The sequence below is a fragment of the Heloderma suspectum genome, chromosome 7 (genome assembly GCF_057233095.1).
Source record: "Heloderma suspectum isolate Gila_16-S chromosome 7, 16-S_ref, whole genome shotgun sequence".
Lineage (NCBI taxonomy): Eukaryota > Metazoa > Chordata > Lepidosauria > Squamata > Helodermatidae > Heloderma > Heloderma suspectum.
In genome coordinates this window covers 28094284-28113127 of record NC_139464.1, presented here as the reverse complement: position 1 = coordinate 28113127, position 18844 = coordinate 28094284, and the positions used below count along the sequence as shown (strand labels likewise).

Here is an 18844-nt window from a genome sequence, read left to right as displayed (position 1 = left end):
AAGCCATCTTGTTTGGATTAAGTTAAGCACACCCCAGCTTTTAATTACAATGTCTGAATTTATCTAATTACTTGCTTTGCCTTCTTCCTTTCTCCACTATCAGTTGCACCTGCCTAACAGAGCTCTTAGTGTTCTCATACTACAGAATTAAAAACTACTTCATGTAGTTTTCATGCTAGATTACAACAATAAGTAGCTACTCTGGAATGAAGGTAGAATGGGAAAGAAATACAAGCCTATGAGGAAATACCAAGACAACATTTTCAATTTTGTTTAAGGCAATTTAAATACCTTGGCAATTGGGTGGTGGCTCAGAAAGTGGGTAACTCAGCCACATGAGAATGACCTTCACAATTAATCACATCACGGCAATCCATTGGACAGATGGGATACTTGTGCCAGGAACTGGCAAAGCAGAAAGTGATAGGCAGTTCAGGAAAGAGGGAACTGCACTAGGCTGGGCAGTGTTGTGTAGCAGGTAGAGTACTGGACTTCAGATCCCTACTCACCCATGGAATTCACTGGATAATCTTAGGCAGCCAATATTTATTTATTTATTTATTACATTTCTATACCACCCAATACCCAAAGCTCTCTGGGTGGTTTACAAAGATTAAAACATTTAAAAATACAATATACAGATTTTAAAAGCGAATTCCATTAAAAAAAACATGAACAGAACAATATACAAGAACATATATCTAAAACAACTTCAACAAGCAATCTCAAAGCAGACAACCATAACCATGCACCATTCTAGGATGAATTAAAACTTAAACTGCCAAATGCCTGGGAGAAGAGAAAGGTCTTAACCTGGTGCCGAAAAGATAACAATGTTGGTGCCAGGCGGGCCTCGTCAGGGAGATAATTCCAATAATTTGGGGGCCACCACCGAGAAGGCCCTCTCCCTTGTTGCCATCTTCCGAGCTTCCCTCAGAGTAGGCAGCCAGAGGAGGGCCTTAGATATTGAGTGTAGTATACAGGTAGGTTCATGTCAGGAGAGGTGCTCTGTCAGGTATTGTGGTCCCAAGCCATGTAAAGCTTTATAGGTTAAAACCAGCACCTTGAATTGGGGTTGGAAACATACAGGCAGCCGGTACAGGCAGGCCAGAATCGGTCTTATATGTTCGGACCTTCTGGTCCCCATTACCGTATTTTTCATAAGCTGCAGCTTCTGAACTGTCTTCAGAGGCAGCCCCACGTAGAGTGCATTGCAGTAATCTAACTTGGAGATTACCAGAGCATAGACAACTGAAGCCAGGTTATCCCTGTCCAGATAGGGGCACAGCTGGGCCACCAACCAAAGTTGGTAGAAGGCACTCCGTGCCACTGAGGCCACCTGAGCCTCAAGTGACAAAGATAGTTCCAGGAAGACCCCCAGGCTATGGACCTGCTCCTTCAGGGGGACTACAACCCCATCCAGAACAGGTTGAGCACCCTCCATCCGGTTAGCAGAACCACCCACCAACAGCACCTCAGTCTTGTCTGGATTGAGCTTCAGTTTATTAGCCCTCATCCAGTCCATTGTCACAGCCAGTTCGAAAGCAAGAAATTGCAAGTAGATAAATAGGTACCGCTTCGGCGGGAAAGGTAACAGCGTTGCGTGCACCTCGGTGTTCAGTCATGCCGGCCACATGACCACAGAAGCGTCTTCGGACAGCGCTGGCTCTTCGGCTTAGAAATGGAGATGAGCACCACCCCCTACAGTCGGACACGACTGACTGGGGACACCTTTACCTTTACCTTTATATCTCAAAGCACATCTCTCGCTCTCCCGCTCTCATTCTGTCTGTCTCCAGAAATTCACCTACCTGCCTATTAAAGAACTTCTGAAGAAGTCCTGCATAGAGGTCTCTCATTAAATGAGAGAAACTCTATTGGGGAAGGGAGCAGAGCCTTTTCCTCAGTAGCCCCGAAGAAGATGAAATGTGCATCCCAACAAGGTCCTTAAATACTTGTCTTTTCTTAATTTTAGGGGGTAGTTGTGAATTCAAGACACTTTCAGCCAACTTTTCAGAAGGTTTATTCTTATACTGCCGCTTTGTTTATTTGTATACTATTCTAGTTTATATACTGTTGTCTGGAAATAGGAAATTATTAAAACACAGTGATATGTTTGCTTTTTTTTCAAATCATCACAGTGATATGGGTTTTCTGGAAAATAGTGAATCCACTTTCCACTGACCTAAATGGATGGAGATGTGACCTAGAATGTTTATTTGACATATTAAGTAAACAAAACTATTTAAATTGTTTCATGCTATGTAAATATGTGAAAGTTTTTTCCAGTAGTCAAAAGTAATTGCAATGAAATATTGGATTGAAAACTGTTAACATACTGATTTTAGCATGTCTGAAGAGCAGTGCACATAAACACGTGTTCTTTCTTGGATTGGTCACTAGACTAAAGTTAATTACAACTGATTTTAGATTTGGCTAGCATTATATCCATTCTAGTTGCTCAATTTAATTTGTATTGTATCCTTTCATTACACTTATGATTAATTTGATTTAAAAATGCATTTTTTAAAAAATGGAAGTTTCCATGGAAACCCAGTGGAGGCTGGTGGCTCCAATGTCAGTGGGGTGGTAAATCCACTCTGGGTTTCAATCAGAACCAGTCAGAACTCTAAAGGAGCTATGCAAGGTCCTTCTGCACCTTGGAGAGCTCCTTTAGAGTTCTGACTCATTCTGACTGACAATGGAGCCACAGCCTCTACTGTGGAAACCTATAGGAGAGGGAAATGTGCCACCCCACATCTCTGCCTTATCATGATGTTCTTCCTGTTTCTTTTGATTGTGTGTTTAATAGATTGGCTTCCAGGCTGGTTATGAAAATGGCTGGGGGCCTAGAAATCTGCCGTATAACTCGTACAGGACAATGGAAGAGAAATCTCAAAGGCAGCCCTTGAAGAGATTGGAGGTTTCTCCTGATGGCAGTCCTGACAAGCTGGCTTACTTCCAAAATGACTTGCGTTACAACAGGGCCCTAGCTATACGACACAGCGGAAACCAGAGATCCAGCATCATGCCCCCAAGATATGCACGCTCCGAGATTGTTGGTTCCACAAGCCGTAATGCTGCAAGCAGACAATCCAAAATTCAAAGGGAGTTCTACTTTGGGCTTCCTAATGACACCGTGGATGGCAGTTCCCCTACCAGCCCAGGAGCACCAATCTATCAGCGCATTAGGAATAGTCGGAGCATGAACAACCTTCTGGAGAAAGAGGGTTACCTGACTTCTGGCTCTGCCATGGGACAGGTCAGAACTCCCATTGCTTCCCAAATTGGATCTCAGCACAGGGAGTCTCTGAGGTCCAGCTGGCATCAGACTACCTTCAGGTCGCAGGGCACAAGGGAGGCCTCTCAGCAAGCTTCTATCAGTAGCGCTACTGCTGAAGTAAGTGGGAAGAAGATGGCAATGACAGCTGCTATGGCAGCTGCAGCAGGAGACAGTTTCTTAGAGCAAGAAAAGGTAGTCACCACCGGATCTCAGCTCGGGTAAGTTTTTAACTAGGGATGTGAGAGAAATCCATTTGGGGGATGGAGTTTCACAAGTTTTCCTAGGTTGGGCCCCTCTGGACTTCCTTCCAGTTCCCGCTGCAGTGCCTGACTCAGTCTGCAGTGCATTGGGCCAGTTCACATATTTTTCCAGGCCTTTTGCCTATTTTTCACAGGTAATGCAATTTGTACGAATTTCTGAGCTATGTGCGCATATTTCCAAGCAATGTGCACAAATTATGGCCAAATTTGTGCAGATTTAGCTGACTTTGTGCCACTTCAGCCAATTGCTTGGAAATTTGCACAGATCTCAGAACCTGAAGAAAAAAGTATGCAAAAATAATTCCCAGAGTTTGGGGAAGTGCCCACAGCTTGGCTCGTAAACACAGAGAGAGTCGTACATGCCATGGAGCTCCGTCGAGTCAAAAAAGAACTGGATTTCCCAGCGACGGACATCCCTATTTTTAACTGCATGCCATTACTATCAATGTGTAAGAATGTGCTTCTGGTTTTTATGTGCACCTCACAGCGATGAAGCATAAACTTAAAACAGGGCTGTATATGATAACGTATGTTATTTTGTTTAGTACATTTTATATCCCACTGTTCCTCCGCTGAATTTGTCCAATGCTTTTTCAAAGCCATCTGTGGTAATGGCCGTCACCACACCATAGCCCTCTTTACAGTTTACAAAAGGCACAGGTAGGCATGCTGGCCAGAAGAAAAGTTCTAAAATCCATATTTGGATTATACCTTTGTTAGGCCAACTAATAATTAATAACTGTTCTTACCATGCAATTATGTAGAAAGAGCGGGATTGTGACCGCTGTCCTCACGCCCGCCTCTATGTAGCATAAGTTTGGAAATAAACACGAGCAGCATTGTTTTAGAGCCTCGTGTGGCGCAGAGTGGTAGGCGGCAGTATTGCAACCGAAACTCTCCCCATGACCTGAGTTCAATTCCAGCGGAAGCCGGGTCTCAGGTCTCGGGTAGCCAGCTCAGGTCAACTCAGCCGTCCATCCTTCCCAGGTCAGTAAAATGAGTACCCAGCTTGCTGGGGGAAAGGTAGTCACGACTGGGGAAGGCAATGGCAAACCACCCCGCTATAGCCTGCCATGAAAACGCCAGCGTAAGCAGGCGTCCCTCTAGGGGTCAGTAATGCCCCAGTGCTTGCACAGGAGCATTGTTTTGCAAGCCATCCTGAATTTCTTTTTCCTTTTACCTCTGCAAACCTGGCAAACTGGGACTTGGCGGACAGCAGGCAGGGGAAGGAGAGACAGGGCAGAGCAACTAATGCACCCTGAGGAATAGAGGAATGGCAACACATTTTGGGTCAAAATAGTGGTAACTGGGCTTGGGGCTTACATAGACCTCACCTCCGACTTGTATTCAGTTTGTAGCCTTTCTCAAATCACTGGTCTCCATTCAGTATTCTGTTTCCAACAGTTGGCACCAGAAATCCCTGCAGGAAGTTTATAAGCAGGCCATGAGAGTGACGGTGTTCCCTTGTTTGTATCTGGTATTCAGACATATACTGCTTCTGCACGTGGGGATTTCATTTAGCAATCACAGGTGATAGGAAGGGGTTCCACGGGTAGATGTAGAATGGAGCCAGTAGGAGGAATTTTGGGGTGGGTGGAGCAAAAGAAAGGTGTGATTGAAGTAGCTTGGCTGACTTTTGGGAAACACCAAACATCACCGCTTAGTGTCTTGTTTCTATAAACATCCAACTGAGGCTGCATAATTTCCCTGAAGGTCTCATCCTGGCAATACTTAGCAATTTAGTGAAGCATCTGGTTCAGCTAGTGTTTTATCACACTCTGCAATATGGAACTTACTCGATTTTAACCTATATATGGTGACATGGAACTTACTGTACATGTAACTAGGTTGCAATCCTATACACATTTTCTGAGGAGTAAGTCCCATTGAACTAAATGAGGCTCATGTCTGAGTAAATATGCCTAGCACTGTGCTGTTGCAGTATACTATCTTCCAAAAGGCAGAAATTCGCTTTTAATTTCCTTGGTTATTTACCCCCTGAATGTATTGTTTTCACAATGATCTTTTGGTTTGTTCATTTCTGGAATTCCTGCTCCATTCCACTGAGTTTAACTGCATGATTTTGTGGAGCCAGGAATTAAGTTTGCAGCTGTTAAGGTATACAATGTCAGGAGGACAAAAAGGGGGGTTATTCATGATAATCAGGTCAGAGCAAGCCCTGTACAGTGAACTATTTCTGGCAAGGGTAACAACTGGATTGAACATAACAGCTGAATTATCCAGGTGACTGTGATGTTTGCTGAAGCTGGGTAGATTCCAGGTGGCTCAGTACAGATACAAGCAGCTGCCATTTTAGTTTTTTGTTTCTCTCCACTCAAGAAGAATTGGAGAAGATGGTACTGCTCAAAAGACTTTGCTTGTTTGAAACAAGGTTCTTTTTCTCTTTTCTTTTTTACATGTCCCTTCTGGGCCATGCTAGGAAAACTTGAAGGGATGAAAAATGGAGAATGGGGGCATAATTAGTAGGGCTGCAGTGTTTGGATCACTAATCAGTTAGATGAGAACAAATGTTAAAATATTTTCTTTAGTAGTAGTAGATTACACACACACACTAAATGTTATTTTAGTACAAGTTACTAATACTAGTTTTAGTATAAGAAGAGGTATTCTTCCTTCTTTAAAACACAAGAGGAAATTTCTAGCGTGTCATCTAAAAACAAGGATCCTTCAGAATTGTTGTTTTTGTATACTTATGACTACTGAATTAGTCAGCTAAAACTCAAACTAATTGGATGAGATTTCTTGAACTGTGTGACAGCCCTGATCATTTAGGATCAGTTTCTCTTTACTACTACAGACAAGAGAAGAAATAATGGATATTAGGGTGGAAATTCCAAACAGGAAAAGGTTACCTAGCAGTATGGTGCAATCTCCTTCTTGCACTGAAGATCTTTAACAGCAGGTTAAACAAGAGAGCCTGAGTGGTGTACTGGATAGTTTTACATGCCATTTGGATCTATGGAAGCCATGGGCTAGTTGCTATTTCTCAACCTAGCCCAGGGATGGGGAACCACTTTCAGCCTGAAAGCCAAATTCAGTTTTGGAGAAGCTCTCAGGGGCCCCATTCCAGTGGTGGGCAAGGACCAAGGCAAAAGGGGCAAAGCCCCAAATGCCAGCATACTTTAGCTTAAAGCTCCTATTGCCAGTAACAAAGCCTTAAAAGAGCCATTTGAAACTTTTAGAATGGGGGAAAAACTGCACAAAAGCCGGGAAGCCACCAAATGATTGGTGGTTGGGGGAAGGGGGAAAGGCCAGGGGAAGAGGGCGGGGCCATCTAGGGAACACCGGAGAGCTGGATTGGGACCCCAAGAGGGCCGGGTTTGGCCCCTGGGCCTGAGGTTCCCCACCTCTGACCTAAGCAGTGGTGCAGCTATGTAATTTTAGACGCTGGACTTAATGGTCTAATGGGGGGCCCTTTAGATGGCCATGGGTATTACTCTTGTTGTGCAGCATACAACTAACATTTCTCTTTGCTCCCCAACCACCATTCCATTTTTTAAACTGCTTCTACATTCTAGATATCTTAGAACAGTAATGACAAAACTGTTTGCCAACAACAACAACAACAATACCTCTGAGCATTTGCAGTTTTGCTTTTTAAGCTCAATTCAACCATAGCACAGGACTACAGGAATAAAATGGAGTCTGCTGCAGCTGCCCTCATTACTCGCTGCCCTCTGGGTGGCCATCTGCTCCCCTACCGCACCTGCCTGAAGTTGCACTACTGAGCCTAACCTACCTCAGAGGGTTGTTGTGAGAATAAAGAGAAACCCTGAGTACGCTGCCTTGAAGGCCTGAAAGAAGAGTGAAATGTAATGTAGCAGTAATGAATAAACAAGCATTTGGGTTGGATTTAATGTAGGTGAATTCATTCTCAGAGGAAGGCCTTTTAGAACACTTCCAGCTGTATATCCAAGGGTATTTGTCACTGCAGATAAGGTGTGTTTTACTGAAAAAACAAAAATCTCTTGGAAGAATTCTGAGTTCTGGCAGGAGGTTGGTCTTGATGCCCCATGAGCTTGATGAGGTTTTGAGTTCGATGTTTCCATGCCTGTGCCCTAGCATTCATGTTAACCTTGAGAGTTTAGAGAAGACCAAGCATGCGTCCAAAGTACCACCATAGCATCTAATTCTTTTAAAGGTTTTAATTCAGAGGTAGGAATTAAATAGGGGAAATTGACTTGACTTATAATAAATGAAACCTAGTAAAGGACAGCAGCAATATAATGGCTTTGTACATGTATTAATTGTTAATTAATAATTAAATAAATATTATTTAACTAATAAATAATTAAGGGAGCAATCCTATCAAGATCGACGGTCACCTCCAACCCCAGGGGCAACTGCCTATCCAGTGCAGGGCGGGAGGAGTGGATCTCCTCGCTCCCCCCGCCTGGCTTTTGTGGCTAGACCACCAATTTCGGTGGTTTAGCCATGGGACCTCAGAGCGTGGGAAGCGGCAGCCAGACAACACGTAGGATGTGTTGTACCAGATTTCCGACTTCCCCAGCCCACCCCCAGGAATGCCCTGTTTTTGCCACTGCTCTTTTGAGTGCTGAGAGTGGGGCCAATCCGCGCTGCCTACGAGGTGGCGCGGGAGGGGGTGGGGGTCGGTTCTCCAGGAGCCGACCTACCCTTTGGCCATCTAGCCGCTGACTAGCAGCCATAGGATTGCACCCTAAATGTATTAATTTAATTTAATAAATTAAAATTAATCATTATTAATTAAATAATTATTATTGGATTAATAAAATTAAATATTACATTCATATTTAAATTTTAGAAAGATGAAAGCTTGTTGTATCTTTGCATGATCATGGCAGTCCCAGGCTTCAGGGTGAATTTTTTGAGTAGCAATCAGTGTTCATTGAAGGTTTCTGGAAGAAGGAAATACAGAGTTTGGTTTGTCTATCCTGTCCTTCAACGTTCAGTGCAATGCACAGATTATCCTTTTCATCTTGCTTACCCACAAGCGGGGCGGGCCTAAGACATTTTACTACCAGAGGCAAAAATGCTCCTCCCATTTCATGTACCGCAGCTGTTAGGTAGGTGAATCTTACTTGAACACTGATGGTGGAACAGAGTCCTCCAATACACCAGAGGGCAACAGGCCGGCTTACAGCGTGCAGGGCAGGCCGCAGGGCACATTCTGCATTGTCTTCTAAGGACCACACTAAATGTTCACACATAACTCGACTATGGTGCATGGCCAGATTGGGACCATGGTGCTCCAGGAGGGGATGGTTTAAATCTTTCGCCCACCCATTTTTTCCCTGAAAATCCCAAGTGGGGGGATTTTCAGGGAAAAATATATTTGTGGGGAAGGTTTAACAGCCCTTTTCTGGAGTGATGAGTTCTAATTCAAACTGAGGTCACACGTGTGTAGCGTTCCTGCCTTCTCCTATTGAGAATTCCCCTTCTCTAAGGCCTTTCTCACCCCAGCAGGAGCTGCCACCTCTCACACACACTGGGTTTTGCTGCCACCAGGACCTTTAAGGCTCAGATCCAACCCACACTTAGTCCTCTATCTGCGAGGACACACTTGTTTATAATATCACCTGTATTGTTTCCTTTATTATCTTCCCCTTATGTAGCCAAGAGCAGAAGGCATAGGATTTTGTAAACAAAGAAAACTTTATTAATTACAGTAATAAGTTGTTGAACCGTAAATAAGTAGCTCCTAATGGCGCTGTCAATATATGCTCTCTCATACACAGTACTCTAGATCACGTGCTCAAGCAATCCCCTCACAAATACCACAGACCCCTCTCTTTCTCTCTGTCTCTCTGTTCTCAATCTTAAAATCCTATTCCTGTCTCTATCTGATTCTCTCAAGCAAAGCATACAGTTTATATAACACACACTTCGCACTCAGCCAGTCATCACACATATGCAAATCCACCATTCTTCCTGTCACTCATCTCTCTCTCTCTCATCACAGAAATGCTCACCATAAAATACAGAGATATAACAGGAATACATAACCATAACCATAGATGTCTAATATACAGACATGTAACGTCACAGTGCGCTTACACAAAAGAAAAGAAAACCATCACTTATAGCTCCACTATGCATGATTACCTGAATATCTAGTTTGGCCCTAACAAGTGGCTCAGGAGGAACAGCTGGAGGGGGGGGCTATCACCACTGCTCTCTCACACTGCCCAGCATCTGCTGCCTGAGGCAGCCGCCTCACTCTACCTCATAGTAGGGCTGGCCGTGTAAATATGTTCAACTGGGACAATAAAGGTGGGAGAACTACTGCTTCCTAGACTCGCTCCTCATGGAGCTTCCCAGCAGTGTTAGCTCAATGCACCAGCACACAACCAGCAGTACCTGCGAAAGAAGGCATCCTGTCGTGTGTGGTTATTACATATAATGATGGTGGTCAACCTTTACCTTTTGTGTTCCTTTGGCAACTATGCCACAAATGAAATCTGAAGTATGAGATGGTGCCGCTCTGTTACACCCTACCTATGCTTAGAGTGGTTTTGTTTATTCTTACAGCATTTTGCCTCTAATTTACTGAGCCAGGGGACAGGCAGTAGCACAACACTGCAGAGACGTGCAGCAATGCAGGCCTGACTTGGTCATATTGTGTCCAGGCAAATTCATGGTGTGCACTATATGGCCACACATGGTGTTCAGTGCACAGCAAGGCTAGCAAGATTGCTATCACCAGTTGCTGCTGTTGTGAATGGTCACTGTTTTATCTGTATACATTTGAGCTTTGATGTCACAGACATAATGTACCTCTTGCTTTTCATGGCCTTTACATACTGTGTATCTGCCAGCTGAGGATAACACTTAATGCATCTGAGAAAGCAGGCTCTGGTCCACGCAAAAGCTAATTGCACAGTCAATATGTTAGTCTTTGAAGCTGCCACAGATCTATCCTTGTTTTTAACCAGGATAGTTGAGAGTTATTCACAGTGTGTTGAAGACCAGCCATCCGTTCCACTGGTGCTCTTCGGCTTACTAAGTTTTCATGTTTAATCACACAGGAATTCAGCAGGGGAGATGACTCTGGAGCGTGCAGTAAATATATTACAGACAGAAAACGCCTCATCCCCCCTAGTCCTTGCAGCAGTTGTTTTTATACAGCATGAGAGCTTCCAGAGAGCAGAAGCCAGAAGGAGAGTGAGTAACCATTTTCTTATTTCTTGAGAGTCTTTCAGAAGATATTGTTGCATGTGAAGTATTGCATCTGGAGTGCTGGTTAGGCTGAGACATGCTAGGGCTGGGTGTAGTGATGAGAGTGTTGTACTGGGACTCGGAAGATCCAGGTTCTACTCCCTGCACAGCCATGAAGCTCACGTGGTGACTTAGGGCCAGTCACTGACTCTCAGCCTAAACTACCTCACAGGGCTGTTGTGAGGATAAAAAAATGGAGATGTAAGCTGCTGGGTTCCTTGCAGGAAAAACAAGTTGGGATATAAATGTAAGAATGAATGAATGAATGCGATTCTCCTCTCAGTACCAGTCTAGATTCTGGTTGATCAGGGTTTGTTTTCTAAGAAAACCTGAAGTCAACCTATCTGCATGGCCTTACTTCTTCAATGTCTAGTGCAACTGATCCAGTACTTGAAATAAGAGGGTTAATTTCAAATTAGGCCAGACTCAACAGCCCATGGGCTACCAAACCTGTAAAGAGTAGGGCTGTACGAAAGTCACTTACCTTATGACGAAATTGATTTGCGGTGGGGGGGGGAGGCGCTCCGTCCCTCCCCCAGAAATTCTGGCCGGGGGGGAGGCGCCCCGTCCCTCCCCCAGAAATTCTGGCCGGGGGGGGGAGGCGCCCCGTCCCTCCCGCCACGAATCCTGGCCGGCCGGGTCTGCAAATGGTGGCGGCCATAGCCGCCGCCGTTTGCGTCCCTGCAGTCAGCTGTGATAGGCTACGTAAAAGTTTACGTAGCCTATCACGGCTGAGTAAAAAAAAAACCCACCCGTACGCAAATGGCGGCGCCCATGGGCGCCGCCATTTGCGTTCCTTATTTTGGCACATCTAGTCTATGTAAACATTTACGTAGACTACAGCGAAAATAAGGGGAACGCAAATAGCGTAGCGTCTACGCTATTTGCGTTCCCCTTATTTTCGCCGTAGTCTACGTAAATGTTTACATAGACTAGGCGTGCCAAAATAAGGAACACATTTGCATACGTGCGGCATTGTTTTTACTCAGCCGTGATAGGCTATGTAAACATTTACGTAGCCTATCACAGTATTTTTTAAAAATCTAGCCGTGATAGGCTACGTAAATCTTTACGTAGCCTATCACTTTTTTTTGTTTGTTTTTTGTTTGTTTTACTGGAAATGGTGGCGGCGGCAGCCAGTCGGAAGACTGGCTACCGCAGCCACCGCCGCCAAACTGCCGCCGAACCGCAGCGGCCGCCGAGCCAGGGAGATTCGCCCAAGGTAAGTCCCGTCCGGGGGGGGCGGGGGGGCAGACCGTTTCACCACCGATTTCGGTGGGCCGAATGCACTGGCATTCGGCCTCCCTGAGATTCGTGGCGAAATTCTCTGACATCCCTAGTAAAGAGACTCTTTAGAATGAGTTGACTAGCCCCACTCTCTAGACATCGATGCACACATTGGCCAAGCACCCCGGGTGATGCATGACCAGCATCAGTCTGAAGAGGACCTACATACATATGCGTGTATGTCCCCTCCATGGGGACAGGAAAACTGGTTGATTGGGGTTCCCATCCCTGTAGAGGGAACCGTACATGCATATTTCCATAGGTATGTAGGTTCCCTTCTCAGTGATACTTATCACATGTTGGCCAAAGGGCATGGCCACCATGCACGATGGAGACGGGGCTAGCCAGGGACAGGACTAGACAGCATGTTCTGTACAGGCTTGTCACACATTTGGTAACATGCCTGCAGAGGGCTAATTTAGCCTGCAGTCTGTTCACCTTCTTTATAACCACATAAACTCTTTGATAACAAGGTTGATTTAGGACATTCGCACTTGGAAATAATTACAATCAGCTATCAGTCATGACTATGAAAAGAGGAGGATTACTCTACGTGATGTCAGCATCACAGTGCTCGAAATGGGAGAGGATGCCATCCTGCTTACATTCAGGTGGACCTAAAATGGCTTCAGTCTGACCAAGCTTGGGCCCATCACAGCACCAAACGTGGGCATTTTGCTCTATGTCAAGAGGGACATAGTCCCTAGGAATAAGACTTGTGGCATTTTAAAGGCCTCTACTGTGCCAGGAGCTTTTATAGGGAACCACCTATATTGACCTGATGTACAAAATGGGTAACGGGTGAAGTAAGCTCTTGGGAACGAATGTTGCTAAAACTGGTAATCTAACTAGCTTTCTACCATAATAGGAGAAGAGATCTAGCCAGGTCTGGTGTTCCTTCACCAAAAAACATGTCCTCACCTCACCGCAGTGATTTAGACTGGACAATCTTTGAGACACTTCCAGCCCACGCAACTCTGTATCGGTTGTTCTGTTTCTATATTTAGTATACCAGTAGGTGTTAAAGTGAATTATGAAGCTGTTTACATAAGGGCTTACAATTATTTAGACAGCAGTGTCAAATATCTATGGCATGAACCACCTCTTACCAGCATCAGCCAGCTCCATATCTGTACTGATTACATTGTTGATCAAGAGGGGGAAAATGCTGATCATAGTAAACTGTTGAGCATTCCCAAAACAAGCTCTCCAAAACAAATTCTTGTCTCTCTTTTATATTATCAGCACCTTTGCTCAGAATATGATTTGCCCTAATCTGAAAGCAGTCTGCTGTGTGCAGACCATTATTCTAACCTATTTCTATGGAAAGGTCTTGTTGGCCCAACATAGCTTGAACCCAACATACACACTGGATTTCACTCAAGTCAGGGGTACACAACCTTTTTGGCCCCAAGGGTCATGTGTGATATCAGCACACATCATGGAGATATCTCCAGGCAAGAAACCTACAAAGATTCAAAAGAGTAGTTACAGAGGCTAGAGTAGGGTAGGCTAGGCTAGAGAGTTATGATGATTCATAACCAATTTGAGGCTTTTTTCATAGTGCAGCCTGGTGGCGTTGGAAGAATGGCCATCTCAGGGTCCCATCCTTGCCTTCCCCCAAAGCACAGTGATTGGAAAGTCCCTGGTAAAATGTGCCCCAGAATTAAATTTGGACCTGTCAAGTCACTCAACCCTGCTCCTCCCTGCCATTTTCTTAATACATTATTTTTGGAGACACATAGTCTGGTTTTCTGAATCCCAAATTGCGAACAAAGCCCCATGCAGGGGCCAGAGTTGGTTCTGGTCACTTCAGAGAGAAGCCCACTTTGCTTTGGAAAGCACCGGTAACACTTCCAAAGGGGCTTCATTCAGCTCAGGCTTCAGGCTTTGGCCATATCTGATTCTCATCCCTACTTTTTACCAATAATATAAAGGTGCAGATTTATGGTCCAATACTCACATCCCTGTTACAGGGTAATCATACGACAAGTGCTAAGGAGGAAAGCATGAACAGTAACTCAGAAAGTCTACCCCTCATTGTTTATCCCCATTGCTGGAACAGTTTGGATGGTATCTTTATTGGATGACTTTTGTGGATTATGTAGTAACTCTTTTTCATGAAAACATAAGGGCTGGAAGGTAGGGATGGATGAATCTATCACTTTCTATAACATCTGCATTTTTTCACGCAAACGGTTGTTCTGTCACATTTCCGCATCAGATGGCAAATGTTTCATATGAAAATTTGTATGCAATTTTCCCTAATACATGCTTTTTTTGCAAACATTTCTCTTATATATCCTTTTTGTATATTCTTTTCCTGAACGCATTGCATTTTGTTTCCCCTAATATATGCATGGTTTGATCAGAGAACTGCACTGCAAAATTCTGAGAAGTATGAGAACTGAACAATAACTGCTTTCCAGTTCACGTTTTACTTCAGGAAGTGAGAATTAGGTCAGCTCATATTAAAATTAAAAACAAACTAATTCTCTCCCATCCTTATTGAAAGGTCAACAATTCTCCCTTCTTTCCAGTTCCAATGTTTTCTAAACTGGCCCTGATGGTGCAAGAGAAATAGCTGCCATCTTTGGAAGTGGGCTTAGCCTGTTTCTAGAATGTGGGTGTGTAAGATTGCCCCTAATGAAGGAGCTCTTTGTTCCAATATACACTGGGTTTAATGATAAAACAAATTTAATTGGCACCTTTGAGAACACATTCTCTTTCCACACTCCTTTCTAAACTGAACTACATACTCTGTCTGTCTGGAATGACTGATATCCTACACACTGATAAGCCCTTGAGATTAAACATTTCCATATCAAAAGCAACTGTCTTGGCTTAGCTGCTGCCCCAGCTACTGACTACCAAATCTTAGAGTCCTCAGCATGCTTTTCTGATGCTGGCCTCCATGTTTGCTATCTTTTCAGATCGATCTTCTTAGTTTAAACATCTGCCTGTGGGGTTTGTTTTCCTTGACAGGTTTATTCTCTAGGTGGTATTCACAAGCTTCTAGAACTTTTGAACGTACAGAATGTGGATGTTCAAAGGGCAGCATGCAGTGCTTTGAGGAACTTGGTGTATGAAGACAATGACAACAAACTGGAAGTGTCGGAGCAGAGGGGGATCTCTGTCCTACTGAGGTTATTACAGCAAACTAGAGATGTGGAGACTAAAAAACAAATTACAGGTAATTAAGGTGCTAGTGCATTGAAGTTCTGCCTTCATGGTGCACAGAGCTTCTGCGGCTGATGTCCTTGTTTATTGGAGACACTGAAGGTCTAAATATGGTGCTGTGCGCAATTGTGGGGTTTCACAATTTATATGTCTGGGGGAGCATCATCCCACACCATAAGCAACACATTTTGTCTGTCTGTGTCCAGTGGTTTTCCATCAGGAGGCTCCAAAACCATACCATGGATTTCCACCAGAGAGGTATTATTTGAAAGCCCATGGCATTGAGCTAAAGCACAAATACTTTACTCTGTAAACCTACCACACTTACGAGGAAGCAATTCCCTTTGAAAGCAATGGAACATAGCTTCAAAGAAATATGCTTAAAATCAAGCTATAAAGTGAACAAAAGTTGCTTATACAATTTAGAATTCCAATTCCAATGTCACCCTTAGTATTCAACTTCCTAGCCTAAAGCTACGAAGGCAACCTTGCCCCTCACGATGTCAGAGAAGCAGAGCCAATGGCATCCAGAAGAGCCATACCATTTCTTCATGTCAAAGGCCTACTTTGATATCAAGAGCAGATCAGCCACACAGTGAAAGATAACATTCACAGCTTGTGAATGTCCCTGCACTTCCAGTTCTGCCTTACATTCTAGTGTGGTTCAAGTCTGATTTATTTTCCTCTGTGGCAATCACCAGCATGTGGGTTACAATTGCCCCTGCCTGTTCTAATCAAGTTGAATAATGGATTCTTTACTTCTCTTGGGCTGCTTGGCTTGGGTTGACACAAAGGTAGACTCACCTGGTGACGGGGTTAAAGGGGTTTGGTTTGGGCGGTGAACATAGGTATCACGTGGCATAACTCAGGGGGTGCAGTTATCAGAAGACGTCTCCATACCAGTTTACATAGGCTCAGCATAGGGTAGTCATAAATGTTTCCTCTGTTCCATTCCTCTCCCCTTCAACTTTGCAGAATTTATGCCTGCAGTTAATTTCTATGAGAAATGTAAGAATCTGTGTGCTCTTACTGAGTTACAGAGAAAGAGTACTGATGGCAGAGAATATTACAGTTCCATAGTTGGCAAAATCAGTCCTTCATAATATAATTAAGTTCCAAGACAGAATATTCTTCATTAAACTCTGACAAGGTAGATCACTGGGCTGGTTAAAAAGTGGAGGCTGAAGGACAAATTAAATCAGACCTGTTGCAAGACTGTGGAACAGTTTATACAATTAGCAGAATCCAGTGATGCAGCTTTGCCTGGACTGCAGCGTTTCATTCTGCAGGTGGGGATGGAGGATACACATTTATGTGTTTTTCCTTGGGGGAAATAACCTCTGCATTTAGCCTACATGTCAGGGAGAAAGGAAGTCAGGGAGTCAGTTGATTCCCCTGATTGTATACACAGGAGAGGTATTGTATTTCAAAGGATAAATTTAGATTAAAATCCAGCATGCTGGATCAGACCAAGGGGCATCTAGTCGAGGATTCTGTTCACACAGTGCCCAACCAGATGCCCACTGGAAACCCACAAGCAAGATGTGAGTACAACAGCACCCTCCCTGCCCATGTTCCCCAGCAACTGGTGTACATATGCTCACTGCCTCTGATACTGGAGGTAGCATAGAGCCATCAGGACTAGTAGCCACTGATAGCCCTCTCCTCCAAGAATTTGTCTAACCTCCTTTTAAAACCATCCAAATTAGTGGCCATTACTATATCTTGTGGTAGCAAATTCCATAGTTTGACTATGCGCTGTGTGGAGATGTACTTCCTTTTATCTGTCCTGAATCTCCCACCAATCAGCTTCATGGGATGACCCCAAGTTCTACTATTATAAGAGAGGGGGAAAAAATGTCTCCTTATCCACATTCTCCACACCATGCATAATTTTGTACACCTCTATCATGTTTCCCCTTACTCACATTTTTTCCAAGCTAAACAATCCCAGATGTTGTAACCTTTCCTCACAGGGGAGTTTCTCCAGCCCCTGGATCATTTCAGTTGCACTTAGCATGGAGGTGCAAACATTATATATGTCACAATTTATATGTGATTTCTTTTTTTTTTCAATGTTGAATAGGATACAAGTTTGCCTTTGTCTATACCAGGGGCATACAGCCATGTTGAAAGCCCTGTGTGAGCAATCAGTTCAGATCTCTGTCAAGAGCAATCTGACCCTCCCTAGGAGCCCACTAGACGGGATGGAGGAAAAGGAGAGAGGCGGGGTGTCAGAAAGAGAGAAAGGAAAAGAAGGCCCACCCACTTTTGGCTGTGGCCCCACCCACCACTAGCATGTGGCCCTCAACAGATTGCCCCAAGATATGCAGCCCTCAGCAACAACAAAAGGTTCCACACCCCTGGTCTATACTTACAGTGTTCTGAGAAGCTGTGAATTTCTACTTCTGAAGCTAAATCAAGCACATCGGATTGCTACATAAGCAATAGTCACATATTCTTAAAAAAACCATTAAGACAACGAAATAGCATCCCATGACTATGTAACGTAATGGAATTGCAATGCAATGATAACAAACAGAGGAAGAGGCTGGGCTCCAAAGCTCAAGCCAGAATCTCCCACTCTCTGGAAAGATGACAGCCGCTCTCCTGTTTAATCACTACAAATTAGGCAGTTGAGGGGTGGGGGAAAGTTCTACAGAGAGGTTGGTAATGTTACCCTCTGGTAACACCTCTGCAGATTATGTAGTTAATGTGTCACAGTTCAGGAATGTTTGGAGGCTGGCCATACCTGATATAACTCCTGAAGAAGCTCCTATCTAGCAAGGTATTAAAGATTTTCCGTAATCATGTTAACATCTCTGGTTAAGGCTGCTGGGAGGAAGGGTGTCTCTTGTGCTTCACTGGAAACACTGCAGAGGTTTGGCATTTTTGAGAAGCAGAATGAAGACCTTGCAGAATATTTTGCAGAGGTCAGCAAATACGCCAGTTTGCTATTCCCAGTTGGCTAAACAGCAGGGATGGGAGAACCAGGGATGCTTGAGTGCACCAAAATTCTCTGAACTCCACCTCGTAGCTCGGTTTAGCTTGCTCCCATTCCCATTTGCAACCTGTTTTTCTTTTTGTTTGAACAGGAAAACCATGCATGGGAATGGGAAAAGTGTGCATTGTTGTGAGCATTTTTCAAAAGTGCGTGCTTCCCCCCACCCATTGACTAAAATGTGAAAAATTGATTTTAATGTAAGCATTTTTCAAAATATGTATTTTTCAAATGCATTGCAGGTTCAGGAATTTGTGGACTTTTTTGGAAAAAATATGCTTCCATTCGCATATGACATTGGGAGCAGGGAAAGTTACATTGCCCTGCACTTGGAGGCACTCGGGGGTGACCATCAATCCAGATAGGATTGCTCCCTCCACTGTATATACCGCTTTTCATTTTTACAAAAAATCCTGAAGTGATTTGTAGTTACTACAAGATATAGTGATGGCCAACATTTTGGATAGCTTTAAAAAAGGATTGGACAAATTCCTGGAGGAGAAGGCTGTCGATGGCTACTAGTCCTGATGGCTATATTTCCCTTCCAGTATCAGAGACAGTATGCCTGTGTACACCAATTGCTAGGGAACATGGGTGGGAGGACACATGCCCTAC

At 44.0% G+C, this 18844-nt stretch overlaps 1 protein-coding gene across 1 annotated transcript in view; it reads left to right on the top strand.

The window, feature by feature from the left end:
• PKP2 (plakophilin 2) overlaps positions 1 to 18844 on the top strand; it is a 78401-nt gene that overhangs the window by 18680 nt on the left and 40877 nt on the right. The window contains exons 3-5 of the mRNA XM_084809462.1: positions 2813 to 3501; positions 10572 to 10707; positions 15034 to 15241. Coding sequence (XP_084665588.1) covers positions 2813 to 3501; positions 10572 to 10707; positions 15034 to 15241 — 1033 coding nt within the window. The remainder of the gene's footprint in view (positions 1 to 2812; positions 3502 to 10571; positions 10708 to 15033; positions 15242 to 18844) is intronic.